This window comes from Scyliorhinus torazame, chromosome 19 (genome assembly GCF_047496885.1).
Source record: "Scyliorhinus torazame isolate Kashiwa2021f chromosome 19, sScyTor2.1, whole genome shotgun sequence".
Lineage (NCBI taxonomy): Eukaryota > Metazoa > Chordata > Chondrichthyes > Carcharhiniformes > Scyliorhinidae > Scyliorhinus > Scyliorhinus torazame.
In genome coordinates, this window is record NC_092725.1 from 136,851,358 (window position 1) to 136,875,183 (window position 23,826).

The following is a 23,826-nucleotide window of genomic DNA, read 5'->3' on the forward strand; positions in this document are numbered from 1 at the left end:
TAAATATTAAAGTACTATTTTTGAATGGTTTAATTGTAATTGCGGACTTTTAAACGTCACTTAAATAAAACAAACAGTTGTGTCAGAAGTATGATGCTTTGATAACAGCAGTGCACTTCATAATTTTCTATTTCATCTTTTAAATTTATTTATAGATCCTAAAATAACTTGTGGATGAATAGATTTTAAGATTTGCAATATAGACCGTAAAACCTCTAGCAAGCATCACTGTTGAGCATAAATGTGTTCCTTCTACGTTCATTTCTAGAAAGGCCCTTTAACCATATCAAGTGGACTTAATAAAATTGTGGCTTTTGTGCAACTAATGTTCATTGGTTACACCATCACAGCTTCATTGCTCTAGTAGCCTGCTCCCTGCAGTGTGTGAGCATGGAGTCAATGGGCCTGGTGCCACTCAAGTCAGAGGCTGTTTCTTAGTGATGGGCTGGGTATTGTAGTGATGTAGAGTTATTTCTGGAGTGATGTACATATTTTAAGGTTACTAATAACATCTGGATTTCTGTTGCTAAAGTTATAGAACAAGTGCTGCTTTATAGTAAAAGGTAACTTATTTGTATTTAATATTGAGTGATTTATGATATGGTTAACTTTCATTTAGCTTGTTAAACTACAAATATTATGATGTCTAAAATGACATTTTTCTTTCTATTTTATGCAGCCAACAAACGGGTCCTTTATGAGTGTGTTCCTTATTGTTTTACCATTGGAATCCTTAGCCCATGGCCTTTTCCATGAATTGGGTAACTGTTTGGGAGGAACATGTGTAGGATATGCGATTGTAATTCCTACAAATTACTGCAGGTATCGTTCTACATTAAGAACTACAATAGCAACAAGCATATATTCTAACCTGATTGCTTTTTGTAATCTTGCATTCGTATTGCTTGCCATTCTGCACTGTTAATCTGTTATAATATTTTTTAAAAATCTTTTATTGTCACAAGTAAGCTTACATTAACACTGCAATGAAGTTACTGTGAAAATCCCCTTGTGAAGATATGACGCATTTAATCAGCGCTGTAATTTTCCGAAACATTGATTAAAATTGATCAAAAATGGAATGCAAAATTCTGTGTAACTAGTGTTTCAACATAGTGATTGTTTTAAAGTAGACTTACTAATTAAGGCAATACCTTAGTTAGAAGTGTGTTGCAATGTGGTTGCACATGAAGGGGTTGATATAAACTGACTGTAAAACTGAAGCAGCTGAACAATACTTGAACCCAGAGGTTTGTTCCCACCTTTGAATCACTGATGAAAGATCATCGACCTGAAACATTAACTCTCTTTCTGTCCACAGATGCTGCCTGACCTGCTAAGTATTCCCAACATCCATATTTTTATTTCGGAGATAGCCCCTCCTACCTTCTAACATAACGCTGTCCGACTTGCACCTGTTGCAGGTAGAGCCAACCTCAACTTGGGTCTCCCTATTCCCTCCAGAAATCCCTAAATCTCCTTTCTCCTGATCCTAAAGCGTGTTGGTCTAGCATGAGAAAAATCAAAATTTATATTTTCCGGTCCAGTCACAGTAGATTGAAATTTATTATTAGAGTTGGTGCATGAACTCTGCGATATGGTCTGACTTGTAAACATACAGCTCCTGCGTTGGAAGATGGGTATCCTCTATGAATCTGGTATGGTAGCCACCTACTGCAGTCTGCCATTCCAAACCAAATGTCTATATTTAAGTAACAATGGAAAGAAAAAATTATGGAGAGTAACTGCACCAAAGATTATACTCATCTAATGAGACTTTTAAGTGTTTGTTGAACTGAAATGAGCGGTTGTCGGCATCCTTCCATCCATGCAAGATAATGGACGTGCAGCAAATCAAATCCATTGTGGAAGGGATGGCTTCATATGGTGCACTTTTGCTGATGGCGAAAGAGACCGATCTGTGAGTTTATAAGATATAGGAGCAGAATTAGGCCATTTGGCCCATCGAGTCTGCTCCACCATTCAATCATTGCTGACCTCAGCCTGGCCTTAACACCACCGTTCTGCCCGTCGTCCATAACCCTTCAACCCATCACCAATTAAAAATCTGTCCAATTCCTTAAATTTACTCACTGTCCCAACATCCACCGCACTCTGGGGTAGCGGATCCCACAGATTCACAACCCTTTGGGAGAAGTAGTTTCTCCTCAACTCTGTTTTAAATTTGCTACCTCTTATCCTAATCCCTCTCGTTCTAGAATCCCCACAAGAGGAAGCATCCGCTCCATGTCTACTTTCTCCATACCTTTTATCATCTTGTGTACCTCAATTTGATCTCCACTCATTCTTCTAAACTCTAGAGAGTATAGGCATAAACTGTTCAATTGCTCTTCATACGACAAACCCCTCATCTCTGGAATCAACCAAGTGAACCTCCTCTGAACTTCCTCCAATGCCACTACATCTTTCCTCAAATAAAGGGACCAAAACTGTGCGCAATACTCCAGGTGTGGTCGCACCAATGACATGTATAGTTGCAACAGTACTTCCTTACCTTTATACTCTATTCCTTTAGCTATAAATGGAAACATTCCATTGCTTTCTTTATTATCCGTACCAGCCTCCCCGAACAGGCGCCCGACTAGGGGCTTTTCACAGTAACTTCATTTGAAGCCTACTTGTGACAATAAGCGATTTTCATTTCATTTCATTTCATCTGCATGCTAGTTTTCTGTGTCTGATGAACGAGGACCCCCAGATCCTTCTGCAACAGAGCACCCCAAGGTGTCTCCCCATTTAGATACGTTGCCTTCCCATTTTTTCGACCAAAATGCATGACCTCACACTTAACCACGTTAAACTCATCTGCCACGTTTTGGCCCACTCTCCTAACCTATCTATGTCTATTTGTAAGGTTCTTATTTCCTCTTTGCAACTTACTGTCCCACCTATTTTTGTGTCTTCTGCAAATTTGGCTATAGAACCTTCTGTCCCTGTATCCATGTCATTAATATAGATTGTAAATACTTGGGCACCCCACTAGTTACATCTTGCCATCCAGAAAAAGACCTATTTATCCCAAGAGATAAATTATGTCACAGATGCCACAATGAAGTGGTTTTAAAGTGTCATTGTGAGTCGTTTGCACTGTTAGTGCCTGTTGTTAAGCTTTAGCCACTGATTGACATGGTGACGCACACCGGCCCACAGATGATTTTCCTCTTATCGCCAACTAGTGTCTGGCAGGTGTGAAAATCATTGATTTGAACCTTCCATATCAGGTCTGCAAGCATTCTTCAGGTGGCACTTTGGGCATCCAACTATGTCACCATACAGAAATCACTTGGGTTATGTGACCTTCTTCCATTCTGTGAATTGGTCTGGGCTAACTAAGTTGTTCTGAGGAACATATTGTGCTATTATTTAAAGTGAAATGTCTTAAATGAATTGAGAACAAACAGCGACTTTTTAATCAAATTTTGAAGTAAAAAAAGGACACATTACTGGAGCAACCAGTTAAATATTTATTTCTACATTTTAGAGTTAATTTTTAAATATCTTTTTTATTTGTTTACTTGCAGTCCTGATGGTCAGCCGACACTCCTCCCTCCTGAGCATGTACAAGAATTGAATCTAAGGTCTACAGCCATGTTAAGTTCTGTCCAACGTTTCTTTGCATATCACATGATAGAGACTTACGGCTGTGACTACTCCACCAGTGGCTTTTCTTTTGACACTCTTCAATCAAAAGTAAAGGCGTTTCTTGACTTGCACACTTCTGATGGACCCAGACATGACACCTACATCCTGTATTATAGTGGACATTCTCACAGCTCTGGCGAGTGGGCGTTAGCAGGTAATGTATGTTGATTAATGTGCTGTCTTTGCTATTGTGGGTTTTAAAAGCATTTTGAAATATTCAAGAGAGGTAATCTGTATGCAATGTTAGTATTCATGTCAAGATGGCTAAAAACGAGACCAGGGATGTACTTCTGAGGCTGTATAAGACTCTGGTCAGACCCCATTTGGAGTATTGTGAGCAGTTTTGGGCCCCATATCTAAGGAAGGATGAGCTGGCCTTGGAAAGGGTCCAGGGGAGGTTCACAAGAATGATCCCTGGAATGAAGAACTTGTCGTATGAGGAACGCTTGACGACTCTGGGTCTGTACTCATTGGAGTTTAGAAGGATGAGAGGGGATCTTATTGAAACGTACAAGATACAAGGCCTGGATAGAGTGGACATGGAGAGGATGTTTCCACTTATAGGAAAAACTAGAACCAGAGGACACCATCTCAGATTAAAGGGACGATCCTTTAAAAGAGAGATGAGGAGGAATTTTTTCAGCCAGAGGGTGGTGAATCTGTGGAACTCTTTGCCGCAGAAGGCTGTGGAGGCCAATTCACTGAGTGTCTTTAAGGCAGAGATAAATAGGTTCTTGATTAATAAGGGGATCAGGGGTTATGGGGAGAAGGCAGGAGAATGGGGATGAGAAAATATCAGCCATGGTTGAATGGCGGAGCTGACTCGATGGGCCGAGTGGCCTAATTCTGCTCCTATGTCTTCTGGTCTTATGTATATATGTTGCATTTCTATGATGTAAATTATTGTAACATCCAGTTTGAAAACTGCAGGGCTCCTTGCAAAACTTCTGACATGATGAATATTTCCACCTATAATTTTAGTTTACGTTATCTGGTGTAATTTTCATAGTATTGAGGTGGATGGCAGCTATGCTGGAAAGGTGGTAGAGCATTGTTCAATATAGTAGGTGCTATTTCAATAACCATGATTTTTTTTTTTTGTCACCTTTACATGTTCTGATGTGACCTTCAATTCACCAGTGATTACTTTAATAAGCCAACAGTCAGGCTGCATCAAATCTCCATGAGACAGATTTGAAGGTAGTAATGAATAAATCTGACAGGCTTTGTCTTTGTTATGGAATTCTAACCTTTATTTTAAGTGTTTGAGAAATTAAGACGTATTTAGTGAAACCAAAATCTATACGTGTTATATAAAAACAAATAGGGACTAATTTCTGTCGGACTGTTGGCCTTTATTGCAAGGGAGATGACGTAGAAAAGCAGGGAAGTCTTGCCACAATGGTACAGGACATTGGTGAAGCCACATCGAGAGTATTGGGGGCAGATTTGGTCACCTTACTTAAGGAGGAACATATTTGCATTGCAGGCAGTTCAGAGGAGATTTAGAAGGCTGATTCCTGGGTTGAAGGGCCTATCTTATCAGAAAAGGTTGAGTAGGTTGGGCCTAAACTCATTGGAGTTTAGTAAAATGAGGTGTGATCTTGCTGACACGCATAAGATTCTGCGACCCTTTGACAGAGTAGATGCTATGGGCATATTTCTCCTCATGGGGTATCTAGAACTAAGGAGCAAAATTTCAAAATAAGGGATCTGCCATTTAGACGAAGATGAGGAATTTCTTCTGAGGGTTGTTCGTCTTTGAGCCTCGGCATCTTTCAGCTAGCCTCTCAATATATCTTTGGTTCAAAGCTGCTGAAATATTTGCTTTGTGTTGTAAACTCTGCAGTGACAATGCTTCCAGTTTTAAACTTGGTCAGCCACAAGCGAGGAAATTCATACTGCACAGAAAGAGGCTCTTTAGCCCATCGGGTACGAGTATGATTGTCCACTGAAGAAACTCGTGTTACTGATCTTCGGTTTTGTGGGTACTTGAATGGCTGATGAGCCTAATCCTACAGCCGCATCTTCGACCGCACACTTGGCAGGTGTTTCCATGAGGTGGGATTGGTTCTTGGACTCTAGATCACTGGCATTCCATCCTCAGGCCCCTTTTCCGGGCCTCCCCTTGCCTTCTGGTGTCCTCGAAAAATTGTGTCCCCTCAATCAGGAGGTTCCTCCAATCTGAATAAGGGCCTTCCAGGTGTTGATGTCAAGGTTACATTTATTGAGGTAAACTGTCAGGTTGTCTTTGAAGCACTTTCTTTGTCCTCCTATTATTAAGAATGCTTCCTTGAGCTGGGGAAGAACATGTACTTTGGAAGTCGGGACTCTGACATCCTAAACGCATGGCCAACCCAGCGGAGTTGGTTTTGGATGATCATGGCCTCTATGCTGGTGCTCTTGGCTCCTTCAAGGACACTGATGTTAGTACGCCTGTCCTCCCAGTTGATGCAGAGAATCCGCCTCAGGCAGCGTTGATGGTACTTCTCCAGGGGCTTAAGGTGGCATCTGTACAAAGTCCATGTTTCTAAGCCTTACAGAAGAGTTGGACAGACGACCATTTTGTGCACAAGGATTTTGTTGTCAGCACAGATGTCACAGTCATCAAAGACTCTCATCCTTGGGTGTCCGAAGGAGGTGCTCACTGATTGGATATGATGTTGGGTCTCCACATCGATGTCAGCCTTAGAGGAGAGGTGGCTCCCCAGGTATGGGAAATGTTCCACATTTGGGAAGGTTTCTTTGTTGATCTTGATGGAGGGAGAGACCAGATTTTGCCCTTGTTGCAGCTTGAGTCTTGAGGTTGAGACTGAGACCGATTTGTTGGTATGCTTCAGTGAAGGTGCCAAGCATGGCTTGGGATTCTCTTCTGAGAGAGTGGAGATGGCGATGTCATCTGCACATTGATACTCCACGCGTGATGTCAGTGAAGTTTGCTTCTTGGGTTTCAACCGGTTGAGATTGAAAGGTTTTCCGTCCATCATGTAAATGATGTCCACTCCACTGGGAAGCTTGCACTTGACAAGGTGAAGGATGGTGGCGATGAAGATGGAGAAAAGGGTGGGGGCGACACCTCGAAGCTTTCTGTCATATTTCCATTGGTGAGGACTGTCGCTGACATCTTATCGTGGAGGAGTTGGAGACTTTTCCTGGGCAGCCGGCTTTTGACAGGGTTTTCCATTGCACTCAAAGGATCAAAGCAGTTTACTGCAGATGCTGGAATCTGAAACAAAAAAGAAAATACTAGACAATCTCATCAGGCCTGACAGAATCTGAGGAGCGAAAGAGGAGCTAACGTTTTGAGTCTGGACAACTCTTTGTCAAAGTTAGAGAGAACTTGAAATGGGGTCAGATTTATACTGTAGTTGGGGTGGAGGGGGAGGTGCGTGTAACACAATTGAAATTGACAAATAATTCTTAGAAAAACATTCAAACTCATTTGGCTGCCTAATATTTACAGTCACCAAGTTTGTAAAATTAAACACAATTTTTAAAATTAATAACAATAACTATAATGTAGCAACTACAATTCGTAACTATTATCAAATTCCTAATCCTCTAACTCCCCACCCCACCCCCCACCCCCCCATATTTATAAACACACAACAGGTTATCGGATTCCTAACTCTCTTTACCTCGCTGCTGCCGCCGCCGCCCCCCACTCCAACATGCACACACAGTGTACCATATTGCAACTTTTGGCTTCTTTGCTTCCTCTGCTCGACTTAAAGGTATATCCATTAAACATCAATGGATCAAAAGTGATAATGGCAAAATAAAAGAAATGGGAAATAAGGGTATCAACAGGAAGGGCCCTTACAGTGCCTATTAATTCCCTACTTCCCTTCACAAACAATGGTACCGTGTTAGCTGTCTTCCAGTCCCATGGCACGTCACTTGTGGTCAGCGAGGATTTGAAAATTAATGTCACAGCCCCTGCTATTTCCATTCTTGCCTCACACAGCAACCTAAGATACACCTCACCTTGGCTTGGGGTTTTATCCACGTTTAATCCTGTTGAAACCACTAACCCCTCTTCTTTTGATGCTAATCTGTTCAATTATATCTCTGTCCCCCTCCCTGCTTTCTCTACCTACACCGTCCTTCTCCAAAGTGAACACAGATGCAAAATACTCATTTAATACCTCACCTACATCTTTCGGCTCCACACTCTTTGGGCCCTGCTCTTTCCCTGGTTACCCTCTTGCCCTTAATATACTTATAAAGCACCTTGGGATTTTCCTGTATTTTGCCACTGTGTTTTTTCATGCCCCCTCTTCACTCTCCTAATTTCTTTGTTAAGTATCCCCCTGCACTTTCTGTACTTCTTTAGGGCATCCTCTGTATCTGTCATATGCCTTCCATTTTTTTCCCTTATCCAATCCTGTATTTCCCTTTGCACCCAGGGTTCTCTGAACCTTTTGGTCCCACACTTTATCTTTACGGTAACATAAGATAAGAGCCAGGAGCAGGAGTAGGCAATTCAGCCCCTCTCAACCAGCTCAGCCATTCAGTACGATCATTGCTGACCTCTCGGACTCAATTGCACATTCCTGCCCCCCCATAAGCCTTCCGCCCATCACTAATTAAAAATCTGTCTACCAGTTTGCTTTGTGCTCTCTCTCGTTCCTCTTTGACTGACTCCCACTGCTCGGATGCGGATTTATTTAACAACTAGCTGCTCCCAGTGCCCTTTGGCCAGATCCTGACTTATCCTATTAAAATCAACCTCTTTCCCCCCCCCCCCACCCCCCATGAAGACACATGTAACTCTCTGTTTAGCTGAAAATCTCTACCACAGCCAGTCAGCATCTCCTTAAATAGCTATTCGATATGGTTTCTTGAATTTAATTATTTTTATTTCTTCCATGAAGTTGGCTGTTCCCTCGTCTACCTTGCTGTAAAAAAAATTCAGTAATATATTTGCCATGACTGCCATGGGGCAGCACAGTAGCATTGTGGATAGCACAATTGCTTCACAGCTCCAGGGTCCCAGGTTCGATTCACGGCCTGGGTATCTGTCTGTGCGGAGTCTGCACATTCTCCCCATGTGTGCGTGGGTTTCCTCCAGGCGCTCCGGTTTCCTCCAACAGTCCAAAGATGTGCAGGTTAGGTGGATTGGCCATGATAAATTGCTCTTAGTGTCCAAAATTGCCCATAGTGTTGGGTGGGGTTACTGTGTTATGGGGATAGGGTGGAGGTGTTGGCCTTGGGTAGGGTGCTCTTTCCAAGAGCCGGTGCAGACTCGATGGGCCAAATGGCCTCCTTCTGCACTGTAAATTCTATGACTAGAAACCCCATTTGAAATCGAGTGGCCTCTTCCAGTCCTGTACAACATTCCAATGTTCTGAATTCCAAGCATTCTATTTGAAATGGCAGATGCTACAGCAATTGAACATATAACTGAACCTGTAAATCAGATTAATGGGCCTTACCAAGCTCAAATGCGCCAGTTTTATAAAAGACAAAACGTTTGTAAATACCTAATGCATTAAACCTGTGTTTCTTGTAATAAGTGATCAAATTTGAAACATTCCACATCACTACTGACAATTCTAGCCGACAACAAAGGCGTTCAAGCTTTGTGCCTTCATGGCCTGATTGTTGGATTACCACAAAGACACATGGGACTATGTTTAAAAATGTGTTCTCATCCTGAGTGACCTTCCTGAAACTAGCCAGGAGAGTAGTAGACCAAATCTGTTAAATATCTTATTTGGACAGGCTAAGTGAGTGGGCAATAACATGGCAGAGGGAATATAATGCAAAACAAAATGTGATTCTCCAGAGTGTAGAAGAATGAGAGGTGATCCCATAGAAAAGTACAAAATTGTTAAGTGGGTTCGAGAGGGTGGATGCTAGAAGGATGTTTCCCCTGGTTGAGGGGTCTAGAACCAGTGGACACAGTACAAGAGTAAGAGGCAGGCTATTTAGGACCAATATGAGGAAGAATTTCTTCTGTCAGAGGGTGGTGAATCTTTAGAATTCTCTACCCCAGAGGACTGTGGTGGCTCCGTCATTGAGTATATTCAAACAATGATGAATAGATTTCCACATAACAAACAGTATCAAGGGATGTTGGGTAGTGCTGGAAAATGGCATTGAGGTAGATCAGCCATGATATAGTTGAATGACGGAGCAGGCCTGAGGGAACAAATTGCCTACTCCTGCTCCAGTGTTCCTATTAACATTGTCTGTGAGCAAATAACGAGTACCCAGAAATTACCTGGTCATTCCAGGCCTCCATAATATCAGGGAGCCTGGTGAGTCTCTGAACCAGAATAAGATAGATCTGTTGGTAGTGAAGAGGAAAGAGATGGTGACCTGAAGTCATAGAATCCCTATGGTGCTGAAGGAGGCCATTCAGCCCTTCGATTCTATACCAACCCTTTGAAAGAGCACTCTATCTAGATCATCAAAGCTGCTTTTGTGAACCTGTAGTAGCAGATCTCCAAACCGCAAAATTTAAACAGGGCAAATCAGTAAATATGACTGAGTAGCCTGGGCTTTGAGTACTGACTTATCAGGGCTGCGGGTTGGTCATATCTGACCACACTGTCCTGCCAGGAAATAATGAGCTGTCCTGTTAAATAACATCTGCTTGCAATGGCACAGTATATTGTTCAGAGTCCTGAACATAATCGATGTAAACGTTAAGATTAAATGACTCACAGATGGCATGGCATATGAATTAAATTTAAATCCACATAGTTGCAAAGGGATGCTTTTGTTTTACAGGTTATTTTAGCTTTGATGTTGACCGTTCCTTTTACATTTGCAAGAAAGAAGGTGATCCCATTTTGGTTTCACAATAAATTTCTTACCATTGTAAGAAATGTTATGTCAATTTGGGAAAGCCTGATCTCTGGTGGTATAGCAGAGAGAAGGTTATTTGTATCAGCAACAAAGGAATTGACAAGTACATTTCTATCATAATCCCTCTACAGTTTGGCCCCTTTATGAATTTTTCATGAAGGTGGCTAGTAACTTGAATATTTTCATTCCTATTTTGAGACCCCCCAGTGACAGCACTAAATGCTCCGAGTATATACCTCCATTCCCACCTCAGAAAAGCACCACAAACAAATTCAATTTTTCATAGCTGCACTCTGCACTGGAATAATTTTCTTTGCAAAGTGCAAGCTAGCTCATGCCCATAGTAATTTCATACAGGAATCTTAAGAGCCAGCTGTCTTTCTAGTGAGATTTGAATCTAGAGATCAAATGCATCATAACCCATTGCGTCACAGGCTGACAAAGCCAGGATTTATTTGTGAAAGTTTTAATTTCCTCAATGAAAATCCCAGTATGTATTTTTCAGGCGGGAGGAGCATTGCAGTCATTTATATTGCGCAATAAGATTTAAATAATTCAAGGTATGAATGCTAACACAATTTAGGAATATAGTTACGCCGGACTGTTGTCAAAAAACATCTGGTTCAATCAATAATGTTCTTTAGGGAAGGAAATTTGCCATCCTTACCTGGTCTGGCCTGCATGGTTGACTGCCCTCAGAAATGGCCAAGCAAACTACTCAGTTGTACCAATTTGCTTTGGAAAAGGCAAAAATTGGGACAGAATACTCCGCATCAACCTAGGCATTGGAAACGGCAACGCAATCTACACCCTCTTAACCCTACAAAGTTGTCCTCACGGGTCTTGTGTATAAATTGAGCAGGTTGTCCCACAGACCAGTCAACCAGCCGCCTGACAGTAGTCATACCTGAATTGTACTTTCCAGCTAATGTTCCACACACCTGCTTCTCATCCACTTTGGTAAATGTCAGGCCAGTTCGCTCTTTCCTATTGAAATTCAATATCCATCTACTTGACATTTGATCAACTGCTTTGGAATTTCAGTGATATGCAAATACGTCTTGTATAAAATAAATAAAATTGCATCTATTTCAATTTGCCATTTAAAAACTTCAGATTATCCTGCTAAAAAAGGGTGCAAAGTGTATTGAGTTGTGATGTATGTGTTTACAATGGAATCACACTCAATAGTCTTCCAGCACAGCCCCTGCCATGAATCACAGGGCTGATCGGTCAGACATTTGCATCTGCGGTGCCACCCCACCTGGGGGGTGGGTTCCAGGCCTTTCCTTGTTTTCCTCCTTTCGGGCAGAATGAGAGTATCATTGCAAGGCCAACATCTGCTAATCATCCCACGTTCCATCCTTATCCATGCCCGGAATTGCTTTGAACAAGAGAGCAATCTTCCAGTATTTTAGTCAAACAGTTGTAAATTCTTCAGGACCTTAGGCTACTTAACCTGGCAGTTTGCTAGTGGTCTTTGTGTATCTTCACTACACTGCTGCTATAATGTGAAGTCCCCTTCCAGCATGGGGAGGGAGAACTCAGTTTGGGAAGTAGGGGAGGCAATGGCTTATTGGCATTGTCACTGGACTGGTTATCTAGAGACCCAGGGTGATGCTCCGGAGACCTGGGTTCGAATCCCACCGCGGCAGATGTTGATATTTGAAATCAATAAAAATTTGGAGTTATAATTCTAATGGTAACCATGAAACCATTGCCAGTTGTCATTAACATTAACATCCCTTTAGGGAAGGAAATCTGCCATCCTTGCCTGCTCTGGCCGACATGTGACTTGAGATCCAAAGCATTGTGGTGGACTCTCAAATGCCCTCCGAAATGCCCTAGCCAAGCCACTCAGTCCAAGAGCAATTGGGGATGGGTAACAAATGCTGGCGTTGCCATCGATGCCCACACTCTATGAACGAATAAAAGAAAACCTACCTTGGCTCTATCCTGTGGCATTGTTTGCCTTGTACGGTTGGGCAGATATTCTGCTGAAGGCAGATCAGTTTCCCAGAAACAGCAGCAATCTGACTAGCATGATATCTCCCTTTTTCTGAGTGTTCTGGAATTAAAATGAGTACCTCCTGGTATTTTGACCTTGTATTTATTACTGAAAAGAGAAACTTGTGCCCAAAAGGCTCTGCAAAAGTCTCTTGCAGCAAGGATTTGTTGACAAAGCTTTGACAAAGAGACACCCAGACTCGAAACGTCAACTCCCTTCTCTCTCCACAGATGCTGCCAGACCTGCTGAGTTTGTCCAGCGTTTTCTGTTTTTGTTTCAGATTCCAGCAAGCTCAGTAATTCGCTTTTATCTTGCAGCAAGTCTCTCTCTTTGGTACCATCCTAGTATTTAGGATTGTTCACTACACCTTTTACAATAAAAGTAAAATACTGTGGGTGCTGGAGATCTGAAATGAAAGCAGAAAATTCTGGAAAAGCTCAGCAGGTCTCACAGCATCTGTGAAGAGAGAATACAGAATTAACGCTTCATGTCCAATATGATTATTCTTCAGAACCTCAGTCCAAAGACTAATCATATTGGACTCAACATTAACTCTGTTTTTCTCCCTACAGGCGCCGTCAGACCTGCTGAGTTTCACCTTTTACAATAAGACCATTTTAGCAAAAACTACCAAATACTGACAGTTTTCCATTTGCACTACAAAATTAAATGATTCGGTGAATTGGATTTGGCAATGCAAATAGCGTAAAGTAAGAATTTAGAGCTATACGTTTTGAGTCATCAGGTTTTTAAAAAGGAAACAACTTGCCTTTATGAAGCAGGTTTGCCATCCTCGGAACACCTCAAAGTGCTTCAGGGCCCAATAGCAAAAAGTAAGTGTGGTCCTCTTGCGTAGGGAATCAGTTCAGCCAATTTGTGGACAGCAAGCTCCCACAAGCAGCACTGGAGATAAATGACCTGTTGATCTGCATTTCCCACCGTGCCTCAAATAGCTCCATGAACTTGAATATCCATTTGGACACATGTACCAGCCCTCGGGTTAGCCTCTTGTCGAAAAGAAGACACCACTGTCAGTGCTGTGCTCACTCAGTACTGCGCTGAAATCTCAGTTCAGATGATGTTCACAGGTGAGCAAGAGAACAAAATGCCAGTGGTGTAAGGGAACGTAAAACTGAATCAATGATATTCACTTGGTCGATTTCATAAGTGCTAGTGAGGAAATAGTAAGACTTAAGAATTTTTTGCAGTCCAGAATGCAGTGGCGTAGTGGTTATTTTACTGAACTATTAATCCAGAGGCCTGGCCTAATAAGCCGGCAGCATGAGTTCAAATCCTACCTTGCCAGCTGTGGAATTTAAGTTTGATCAATTTAATAAAAATCTAGAATAAAAAGTACCGCAGTGGAGACCACTAAAACTGCTGGATTACTGCTATTTTTACAATAATCTGCTTCACTCATGTCCATTAGGGAAGGAAACCTGCTATCTTTGGCTGGTGGGCCCATATGTGACTGCAGAACCACAGCAGCGTGGTTGATTTTGAAGTGCCTTCTGAATGGCCTAGCAAGCCACCCTGGCTCACCACTATCTTCTCGAGGACAGTTGGGGATGGCCAATAAATGCTGGCCTTGACCTCATCTTCAAATGAATAATAAGAAAACTTGGGCGGCAAAATTATGTAATTTTCCAAAGCACAATTCCTGGATCTATCCGGAGCCAGCCTGTTCACTGGAATTGTACTTGCACAACAAGATGTAACAAAACAAAGAGGTCATGCACAGAAATCAATGTGATTAATGCCACAAATGAAAAGCTAATCCAGGCTTATCTGACTTGAGGAAAGACTTCATGGTTTTAAACTACAAGACATTTCCCAAAACACCTCTGGGAAATTTAGCTGAGGGTTGCACACCACATTAGCAACAGAGAATGCTAAATCTGCTTACTAAATGACAACTGATTGCAAATAGCATATAGTGAGAAAAAACAATTATGCAGCATTGAATGTGCATCTGACATTATGGCAGCAGCATGACTTAACACTGCAAAAATAATAGCTTGCATTTCCCCATTCTTTTCCGTTGATGATGTAACTAAGCATTAGATGGTTTTGTTGTGCAAGTTAGAATAACCAGACTAAGCAAAGCAGCAATTGTAAAGCCTTTTGTTTTTGCATGGGTTTTAAAAAACTTTTCCCGACTGCTTGTATGTCCACTCTGCCCTTTGGAGCAATTGAATCCAGGTATCCATCAGCTGCTCCCTGATATCGTTCTCTGTAACAACTAGATATGCTGGTCTCGGCCTTGAATTTTTCTCTTGCCCCCCCTTGTAGAAATAACACCATCCAGTGAAGTCCTTTCTACTGATGGCGCAGCTGAAATCAGAAACTCTGCATCTCTAGAATGCTGAATCATATCTTGACCGTACCACTCCACGGTCGGGTTGTTTAGTACCAAATGAACGATGCAGCATTAAACAATAAAATCCATTATACTCCTAAACAAATTGGCCAATCTATTTAATGTGCAGTGGAACATTTTAGGGAGTCCAGAGAGCTGTAGTTTTTAAAGACTACAACAAATGGGCACATGTGAGAATTCGCTATCCTCAATCCAGATGAAATCATCAATCAAACACCAAGTCACTTCAACGTACGTTTATTCACGGCCGGGGCTGCACCACTGTACTTCGGGGAGGCACAGCAGCAAGCCAATATTATATACAATATGACACTGCCCCTTTTCTGAGGACGGCCCCCTTAGAGGCCCAAGTTAGGGACACATTCTGTTGCTCTCAGCTAAATTATTATTATCTTTAGAATGAAGAACCCATTCCCTCAGCTGCGTCCTGGTATTGCAGACTGTCTATTGCAAAAGCAGAAGCGATTCATCTCGAAAGTCACGTACACATTTTACACAAAGCTTTGACATTCTATTTCCCATCAAGCTCCGATTCTATCTTGAGCCAAACTCTCACATGTAGCCTCCGCAATCCCTTCCATATCATGACACTGGAGCCTTTTTCCTCCCAATTTTAGTAAAGGGAACCGTGAGTTGTTTGCCTGCAGCTGTTAGTTGTAAACAGTAAGTATTAAGGGAATTGTGCCTTAACTGTAACGAAACAATTGCACTCTTGACATTTTTAAAATAATATCCTTGGGGAAATATTCAAGTTACTCCCTGTTCATAGTATTTGCATCCTAGATGTACTTAGAATGTAAAACTCCTGGAGCACACGAAAGACGAGATAACCAAACTCATGCATGAATAATGAGATTTTAACAACATCGGTTGGTTTTAAATTGTAACTATATTTTTCTTAAAGTCTAATGTGTTTGTTCGCATCTTGAATCTTTTGAAAAATGGATTGAAGCATAGTCACTTATTACTGTAATACAATCTATTTATTGTCGGAGACTGAAGGAATAGAAGTCTATTGTTTATTGGATGTGGGGGGAAATGTTTCCTTGAGACTTTGTTTAAAAGTTACATTTATCATCATAGCCTCAACAGTAACCTTATTAGTTTGTGTAAGCAGTTACCATTCTGTACTATCATTTTACGATAAATGTATTCCTCATCGGTTTCAGAAAGGTTATAGATATATAATGAAAGATTGCAATTGTCTATTCAATAGCAAAAAAACGTAAACCTGGACCTGGAGTAAATAAAAATAACAAGATTATTGACTAACCTCCATTATAATGAAACGATAATTGCTACACTGACAGATTTCTTTATTTGACATTTCATATCTTTTGTCCCTGGGTGGTTTGGTGGGGGGTGGGGGTGGTGGGACACAACGGGCGGATGTGCAAGTCCTGTAGCTCAAGCTTTAGCTTGTCTGTTAATTTCCAGTGCTAGCTCTTGCTTGAAGTAACTTTCTTCAATTAATGTTGTAAGACACTCTGTATCTGGCAAGCCAAAAATAGTTGCAATTATTGTATTTAGCCAAGTCCTGCCACAAGCAATTACTTTAATCAGTGAGTTGCACAGAGGAATAAATGCAATTTTCCACTTACCTCTGGTTAGAAACATAAACTTTGTCAATCTTTTTGACTCTACAAATTATTACGGGAGGCTCACGATCTTTATGGGTCACAAATCTCACGCGCAGTTCTAATTGATTCCTTATAACATGACAAATGTTAGAATGAATAAGACGCCAAGCAATGGAAGTTCTTATTACAAAGCTCCAGATGTTAAGTTGTTTCATTATGCCACTTACTATCTTAAGTCTGTATTGTCTCACTTCACAATGTGGTGACAAAAGTAAGTCGGCTGGCACAAATGAAACAATTTGTAAGTTACACCCAGCACTTCAGCAGAAACTAAATAGCACAATCGGTTAAATTTTATCCTGACACATTAAACGCAAAAGCATTCTAGGAAAGGACAACTTTCACAACAATTTTGTTATTTCTACTCACAGTACAAATCCACAAGACATTCATTAGTAAATGAAAGCAAAAACTTTAAACCAAAATCCACTGGGCAGCAAGGTGGCGCAGTGGTTAGCACTGCTGACTCACGGCGCCAGGGTCCCAGGTTCGATCCCGGCCCTGGGTCACTGTCCGTGTGCAGTTTGCACATTCTCCCCTGTAAGCATTTAATACCATTGAATAATAACATTCCATAACTCCTTTGGAGCCTGGTAACAATAACTTCACTCCGAGGAGTGACACGAGGGGCTTCGCTAACGCAAGGTATGGGTTTTTAAAAATTCATTTATGGGATGTGGCCGTCACTGACTGGGCCATTATTGCCTCTCGCTAACTTCCCTCCATTTCAGAGGGCATTTGAGAGTCAATCACATTGCTGTGGATCTGGAGTCATAAGTGGGCCACACCAGGTAGAGATGGCAGATTTCCTTCTCTAAAGGACATTAGTGAAACAGACGGGTTTTTATGACAATCATTTCATGATCATCATTAGACTATTAATTCCAGAATTTTTATTGAGTTCATATTTCACCTGTGGTGGGATTTGAACCTGGGGCCTCCGGTCTTACCCTGGATTACTCGTGCAGTGACAATACTACAATGCCACTGCCTCCCCTGGTATGATACATGTTCTTCGTCAAGGCAGGTCCTTGACTCATTACAATAAAAATAATCTTTATTATTGTCACAAGTAGGCTTACACTGCAATGAAGTTACTGTGAAAATCCTGTAGTCGCCATGTTCCGGCGCATGTTCGGGCACACAGAGGGAGAATTGAGAATGTCCAAATTACCTAACAGCGCGTCTTTCGGGACGTGGGAGGAAACCGGAGTACCCGACGGAAACCTACGCAGACATGGGCAGAACGTGCAGGCTCCGCACAGACAGTGACCTGAGGCCGGAATCGAACCCAGGTCGCTGGTGCTGTGATGCAGCAGTGCTAACCACTGTGGCACCATGACGCCCATCAGCGGACTTTGTAAATTTGTTCAGTATCTTTCCTCCATGGTTTCTTTGAAAAAAAATGTTCGGATCTATCAAACCAGGTTTCATTCTGAGATCTGACTTGTTCAGTATTAGCATCAGCTGGGATTGTAACATACGCAATGTCTGTGTTTAAATATTTACATACTGATTGCGAAGAAACAAGGCTGACGAGCTTTCTTGACATTCAAAACAAGATGAGGTTGGTTTATGTTGGGTTAAAAAGCCCACCCAAGTAAAGATATCAAAGTATGAAAAAAGGTAAACTCTCACTTCTCGAACTTGCAAGACCTGCATTCACACGCAAACATGTAAATTTTACAAGTTATACTGTAGATAGTTACTTTCTTAGCCTGATTGAGGCCCAAAGCTGATGATAAAGAAATTGGGATTTCACTGTTTTGAGTCCTTGACTGCTTCCCCGTGGCTGCGGCAGAAAGGTTCCCTGGTTCCTATAGATTCCATGCGTTGAGTTGAAGTTTATGTAACTGCAATTGCTGGAGACAATTTATATTTAATCTGTAATCTACCTGTTCCAAAGTCAATGAGTTTTGCACCTGAGATTCCTTTCAATGGAGAATTCACTTATCCCTGTGCTGGATTTAAAGAGAAGGGATATCTTACTGCTCCATTGGCCACTTTTACAGGCTGCTTCACTACTGTTTGGAGCATGTATGTTGTATTAGAGATTTCAAAATGGTTACTTCAGCCACATGCCCACTCATAATGATTCCAGAAAGTGTTTGTTTACCTGATGTCTTAACCAACCGTTGCTTTTGTTTCATGATGGGACGGGGTTGTTGAGTGGATTCTGTAACGTCTCAGCAATTAACGCCATGAATAAGTATCTTGATGAGATAGGGACATATCTCCACATAACTCATTGATCAAGCAGCCTCTCTGTCCCTGCTGGAGAGGTAGTCTTACAGAAATGTAAAAACATTCCAACAGATCCCTTTGAAGTGGTTCGTGACATCCTCAGGTGTGTAATTCCAGAGAAGGATGCATGTCTGAATTGTATTCCACATTGGAACTTCTCAGAAACTGGTCTCTGGCAATACCAGAAATCAGATGACGTGTGGCAGCCTCTGTGTCTTATCTTGTCTTTTAAAAGTCCTTTGAAACAGCTCACTATATGTTCAGACAGCTGGTGAAATTACAGATCAATATCGCTCATGCACAAGTCACATCATCGTGACAGCTAACAAATCATCCATTTTGTACAAATGCCGCCCCATTTCCAATACAGAGCCTTCAACTGTCTTTTTATCATTTTTGCAAACTCTCGTCCTGTGCTAGGTTTGTACGCTCTGCCCCTTCCTTCCACACTGTGGTTATCATTATCCAAATCCCTACCCCACTTCATTCCCTCTTTGTTTCCCTTTGATTCGCCACATGTCTTATCACGTGATCCCTGTCCCACCCCCTCACTATTTAGTTTGAAGCCCTGAGAATCCAGATAAATGCAGCAGGAATAGAAGAACCTGCTGCTTCTGAACACAAGCTTATTTATCTGATTTGTTTTTTTGTATCAGGAGGAGAAACACTGAGGCTGGAGACGATCGTGGAGTGGTGGAAAGAGAAGAATGCTGACTTCTGCTCTCGATTGATAATTGTTTTGGACTGTGACAATGCTCTCCCATGGGTTAAAGATGTGAGAAGAGTCAGTGAAAGTTTTGTCGCCGTACAAGGCGCAGAACTGGCCAAAGAGGTTGATGTTGAAGAAGCGGACCTACCACAGTTAGGTGACTTCACTAAAGACTGGGTAGAATATAACTGCAGCCTTGACAACAGGATTTGCTGGTCAGATAAAGGCAGAACGGTTACGGCGGTCTATGGTATATCTAAATGCTGGAGTGATTACACTCTTCATTTGCCAACAGGAAATGATGTTGCCAAGCATTGGATGATTTACTTTCCTCGTGTCACTTATCCTCTGATTCACTTGGCGGACTGGTGCGGTGGGTTGAACCTTTTCTGGATGTGTAATGTTTGCTTTAAATGTTTCAAGAGGCTGAAGATGAGATGGTTCCCACCCACAGTCCTGGACACAGGACAAGGGTTTAAACTTGTGAAATCGTGACATTGCCATCACTTGTCAACACTTAGGATTTTGTATTGCACTTAATAGGCATCCTTCCAAAGAGTTTGGAGTGAAGGTTTATATAAAGGTTAATGGGCTACAGTTGCTGAGAAGTTACTGATTTACCCCAAGCTTATTTCTTAAACTCAACAGATTTCAGGGTTCATCAGGACTTATACCATTTTTATTTGTCTCTGTGTGTGTGTCTGTCTGTGTGTCTGTGTGTGTGTGTGTGTCTGTTTGTCTGTGTGTTTGTCTGTGTGTTTGTCTGTGTGTGTGTGTGTCTGTCTGTGTGTGTGTCTGTATGTGTACATATATATTATTACATACTGCCCCATTTCTAAAACTATACAAAGAATTACTGCATTAAGTTGGCAAACGGTTATAACTACTTACAGTACACTGAGATTAGCTGGCACAACTAATGTTTTGACAGCGATTAAAATGGAAAATAATGAACATCAGTTTAAGATGTCATTATTAACCCCAGGAGCAGGGGAAGCAGCGAAGTGTGACGACCCGTCGTTTAACATGCTAAATGATGAAGTAAATTCTTCAGAAAGGTATACAAAAATCGGTAAAGCATACAATGTTTAAAAGTTAAGCCTGCGGAATATCCCTGAAATTTGGTGGTCCAATTTAAGATTGTTACCTGCTTTCAATTGACTTGCTCCTTTGCATCGTGTCAAATGTAAAATAACCGGAGGATTGCAGTGGCGATATGAGATCGGAGGGAGAAACCCAAACACGTCACCAATCTTGATTGCAGTGAAAATCAATTCAGCCACTAGTTGATCTGTTGGAACGTTTGATTGCTGGTATTTTATACATTTTGTTACTTTAATACTAACGCACAATGGTATGCAGTGTTCAGAACTGGCATTGGCCTTTTACTCGAGATTATGTTCTTTTGTTGCTGAACAACATCATCCAGAAAAGCAATTCATTCGATAGTTGGGAGCTGAGTAAAATTGTGACTGTTCAGTTTAAGGCCCACTGTGTTGTACTTTAGTTTTTAACGAAGGAATTTTACACAAATCCCACTGGTTGCCAGAATTTAATTATATACTACAACCACAACCATGGAGACTTCTTGATTCGTATGCAATAACACGTGGTTGTTCCTGAGTTCAATATCGCAGCGTTATGTTGGACATGACAATGGATTGTCATGAAAACGAGGAGACATCCTTTTAAAGCCACAAGCTGTCTGTTCCCTTTCTATCAGCTGTATGTCAAAATAATTTTTTTTCTTGTTATTTTAAAGAATCTTTCTAATTGCGCTTATTTGCATGTAACAAAGCAAAACACCTTTGATTAAATGTATTATTCTTTTGTGATTAATTGCTTTGATTTTATCTTGTTATATTTTGACATTTATTTTATATACATTTCGATCTCGCATGTACATTATTTTACTGTTCGAGAATTTATTTTTGTTATTTCAGTATGGTTCCTTTTCAGTGCTGTCACTTTTAATTTCATGTTCTGTTTTCAAAATCAACCAATAAACACACCATCTTTGCTTCAGTTAACTTTAGTTCGACATTTTATTTATGGTTCCGCCTAAATCCTCCCTGAGCTCCAGTACATTGCAGCCTCGCTATAATGTGATACTTCAGAATTGGCTTTGCAGAGTCTCAAAGGGTTAGATGGAGAGAAAAGGAGTGAAAAATAAGATTTTGGTAGTAAAGCTGTATTTTATTACATTTCGTTTGAAATGACTAGAATAGTGTTTTTATGTCCTCACTCAATGTTCATTCTCATCTGTGGATAACTGAATTTGTTGATTTTTGTCCACTTACGTGCTCATGAAGCCCCTTTTTAAGGGGCTTGAAGTTTACTTGAAGTACCTTTGAAGTTTAAGCTGGGACTGCTCATGTACATCTAAATTGCATGGCTCAGAAGAGAATATTCAAACTCTCACTCCAAAGATGTGCAGATTAGGTGGATTGGCCATGATAAATTCCCCTTAGTGTCCAAGGATGTGTAGGTTCGGTGGGATTATGGGGATATTGGGGGGGGGGGGGGCTGGGGGGGGTTTTCATTCAGAGGATCGGTGCAGACTCAATGGGCCGAATGGCCGCCTCCTGCACTGTAGGGATTCTATGGTTCAATCTACAGTGGGTGCCCCAACTGACTCTCATCCCATTCCTTCCAAAGCTTTTGGGTACAAAGGGAAATTGTACCATCTCCTCACTCCTGCGTGCAATTTATTTTGTGTTGGCAAAAGTCACTCCTACAGTCTCCATGCTACATGTATACAGTCAAAGAAAGAAATGTATTTTAGCCATATGTTAGTGACTTGGATTGACATTTCAATAATTTCTCCAAATACCTTTTCCTTCGTGAGAGGAAATGTTTAATCTTTGGAACATAGCTGAGAGATTGGCAACTTAACATTTGGAAGAACTTGTGCATAAACCCACAATGCACCGCTCTTGACATAAATTGAGGGGAAATCTGACTGCTGAGTAGGAGGAAGAATTATTGTTAGAGAGCCAAAGTAATAGTTAACAAACAGGTTTTTTAAAGTGCAGAGGGAGCTGAATGGCAAAGACTTCCAGAGAGTTGAAGTAGTGTGAATGAATAAGTAACTGCTCAAAAATAAAAACAAAATGCTGGAAATATTTAAACGGTCAAGCAGCATCGGTGTCGGGAAAAACATAGTTAATCTTTAAGGAATGTTATGGACAGCAGGGAGATTAATTTGAAACAGCCCTAAATTTCTCCCCTCGCTACCCTTCTGTAACAGGAATGTTGTTTTGACTTGTTTCCCCCATTTACAAGCGGTGGCAGGTTTACCAATCCCACGGTTTTGGTGCGAGTCAATTCTTAATAACCCCGTGGAAACTCGAGATAGGATGAACTCAAAAGGTTAGTTTAGTTATGCACACTCAAAATGCAACAACCCCTCATCTTCAAATAGTAAAGAGAGGGATGGAGAGATTTACAGATCAGAGACCACAGAGGGAAAAAAAAAAATATTATTTCACATGGGCTTCAGAGTTCAAAATCAAAGTAATGTGGTATTCCTTCACATATGTTGCTGGCCTGAAAACCAAAGTTATGGGATTCACTTTTCCAGTAGTGTTGACTTTACACGATGAGATGGGCACACCGCTGAATCATTCTTGTAGGAGATGGTACGGAAGTTTCAGCAGAAACAATGCAATGTTCAACCTGGGCAGTGCTCCTTTTCTGTGAGGCTGCCAGTCAGATGGTAAACTGCAGATTACGCTCTGTAGCTCAGCAAGGCAATACTACTGGTTCCACAAGCCAGAGGCCCATGCCACATGATTCCACACTGTCTTTGACAAAGTACGTGTATCCCTCATCTGAGATTGTTAAATGTCTCAACCATTAAGAATTGAAAGGAAGGTTGGGGGGCCTGGGTTATGAAATATAGATGACCTTTGTGTAGCTCTATTCCAATTAGGCCTGTGCAGCCCAAGGGGTGGGGGATGGGGTGGGATAAGGATGTGTGAGTTTCTACGATACTGCCAGGAAGTTTATTTTATTCGGGGGTCACAGGCAGACATAGATTCAGCCATTTTTAATGGTCTTTGTCCATTTTTAAAATTTTTGAATTAGCCATGAGGATACCTATACATTTATAAAAATATACAGTGTGAGGCCTTAGTGGAATCGGAAATAAAAACAAGAAAATATTAGAAAAACTCAGGAGTCGTAGTGAAAAGTCATCGACCTGTGAGGCCACGCGGACTCAGTGCTGCAATAATGTGACTCACCACCACCACCTGTGGCCTCACAGGGCGATGACTTTTCACTACGACTCCTGAGTTTTTCTAATATTTTCTTCTGGTTTTGTTTCCAATTGCCAGCATCTGTAGCATTTTTGCTTGAG

The 23,826-nt window shown here is 41.3% G+C and overlaps 1 protein-coding gene across 5 annotated transcripts in view; it reads left to right on the forward strand.

Moving 5' to 3' along the window:
- The window catches only part of tmem168b (transmembrane protein 168b), a 36,560-nt gene extending 15,072 nt beyond the window's left edge, over window positions 1–21,488 (forward strand). For all 5 annotated transcript variants that reach the window (XM_072485293.1, XM_072485291.1, XM_072485289.1 and 2 more), the window contains 3 exons: window positions 680–822; window positions 3,543–3,817; window positions 19,411–21,488. In XM_072485293.1, the coding sequence (XP_072341394.1) occupies window positions 680–822; window positions 3,543–3,817; window positions 19,411–19,958 (966 nt within the window). In that variant the 3' untranslated portion in view covers window positions 19,959–21,488. The remainder of the gene's footprint in view (window positions 1–679; window positions 823–3,542; window positions 3,818–19,410) is intronic.
- Window positions 21,489–23,826: the final 2,338 nt, after the last annotated feature.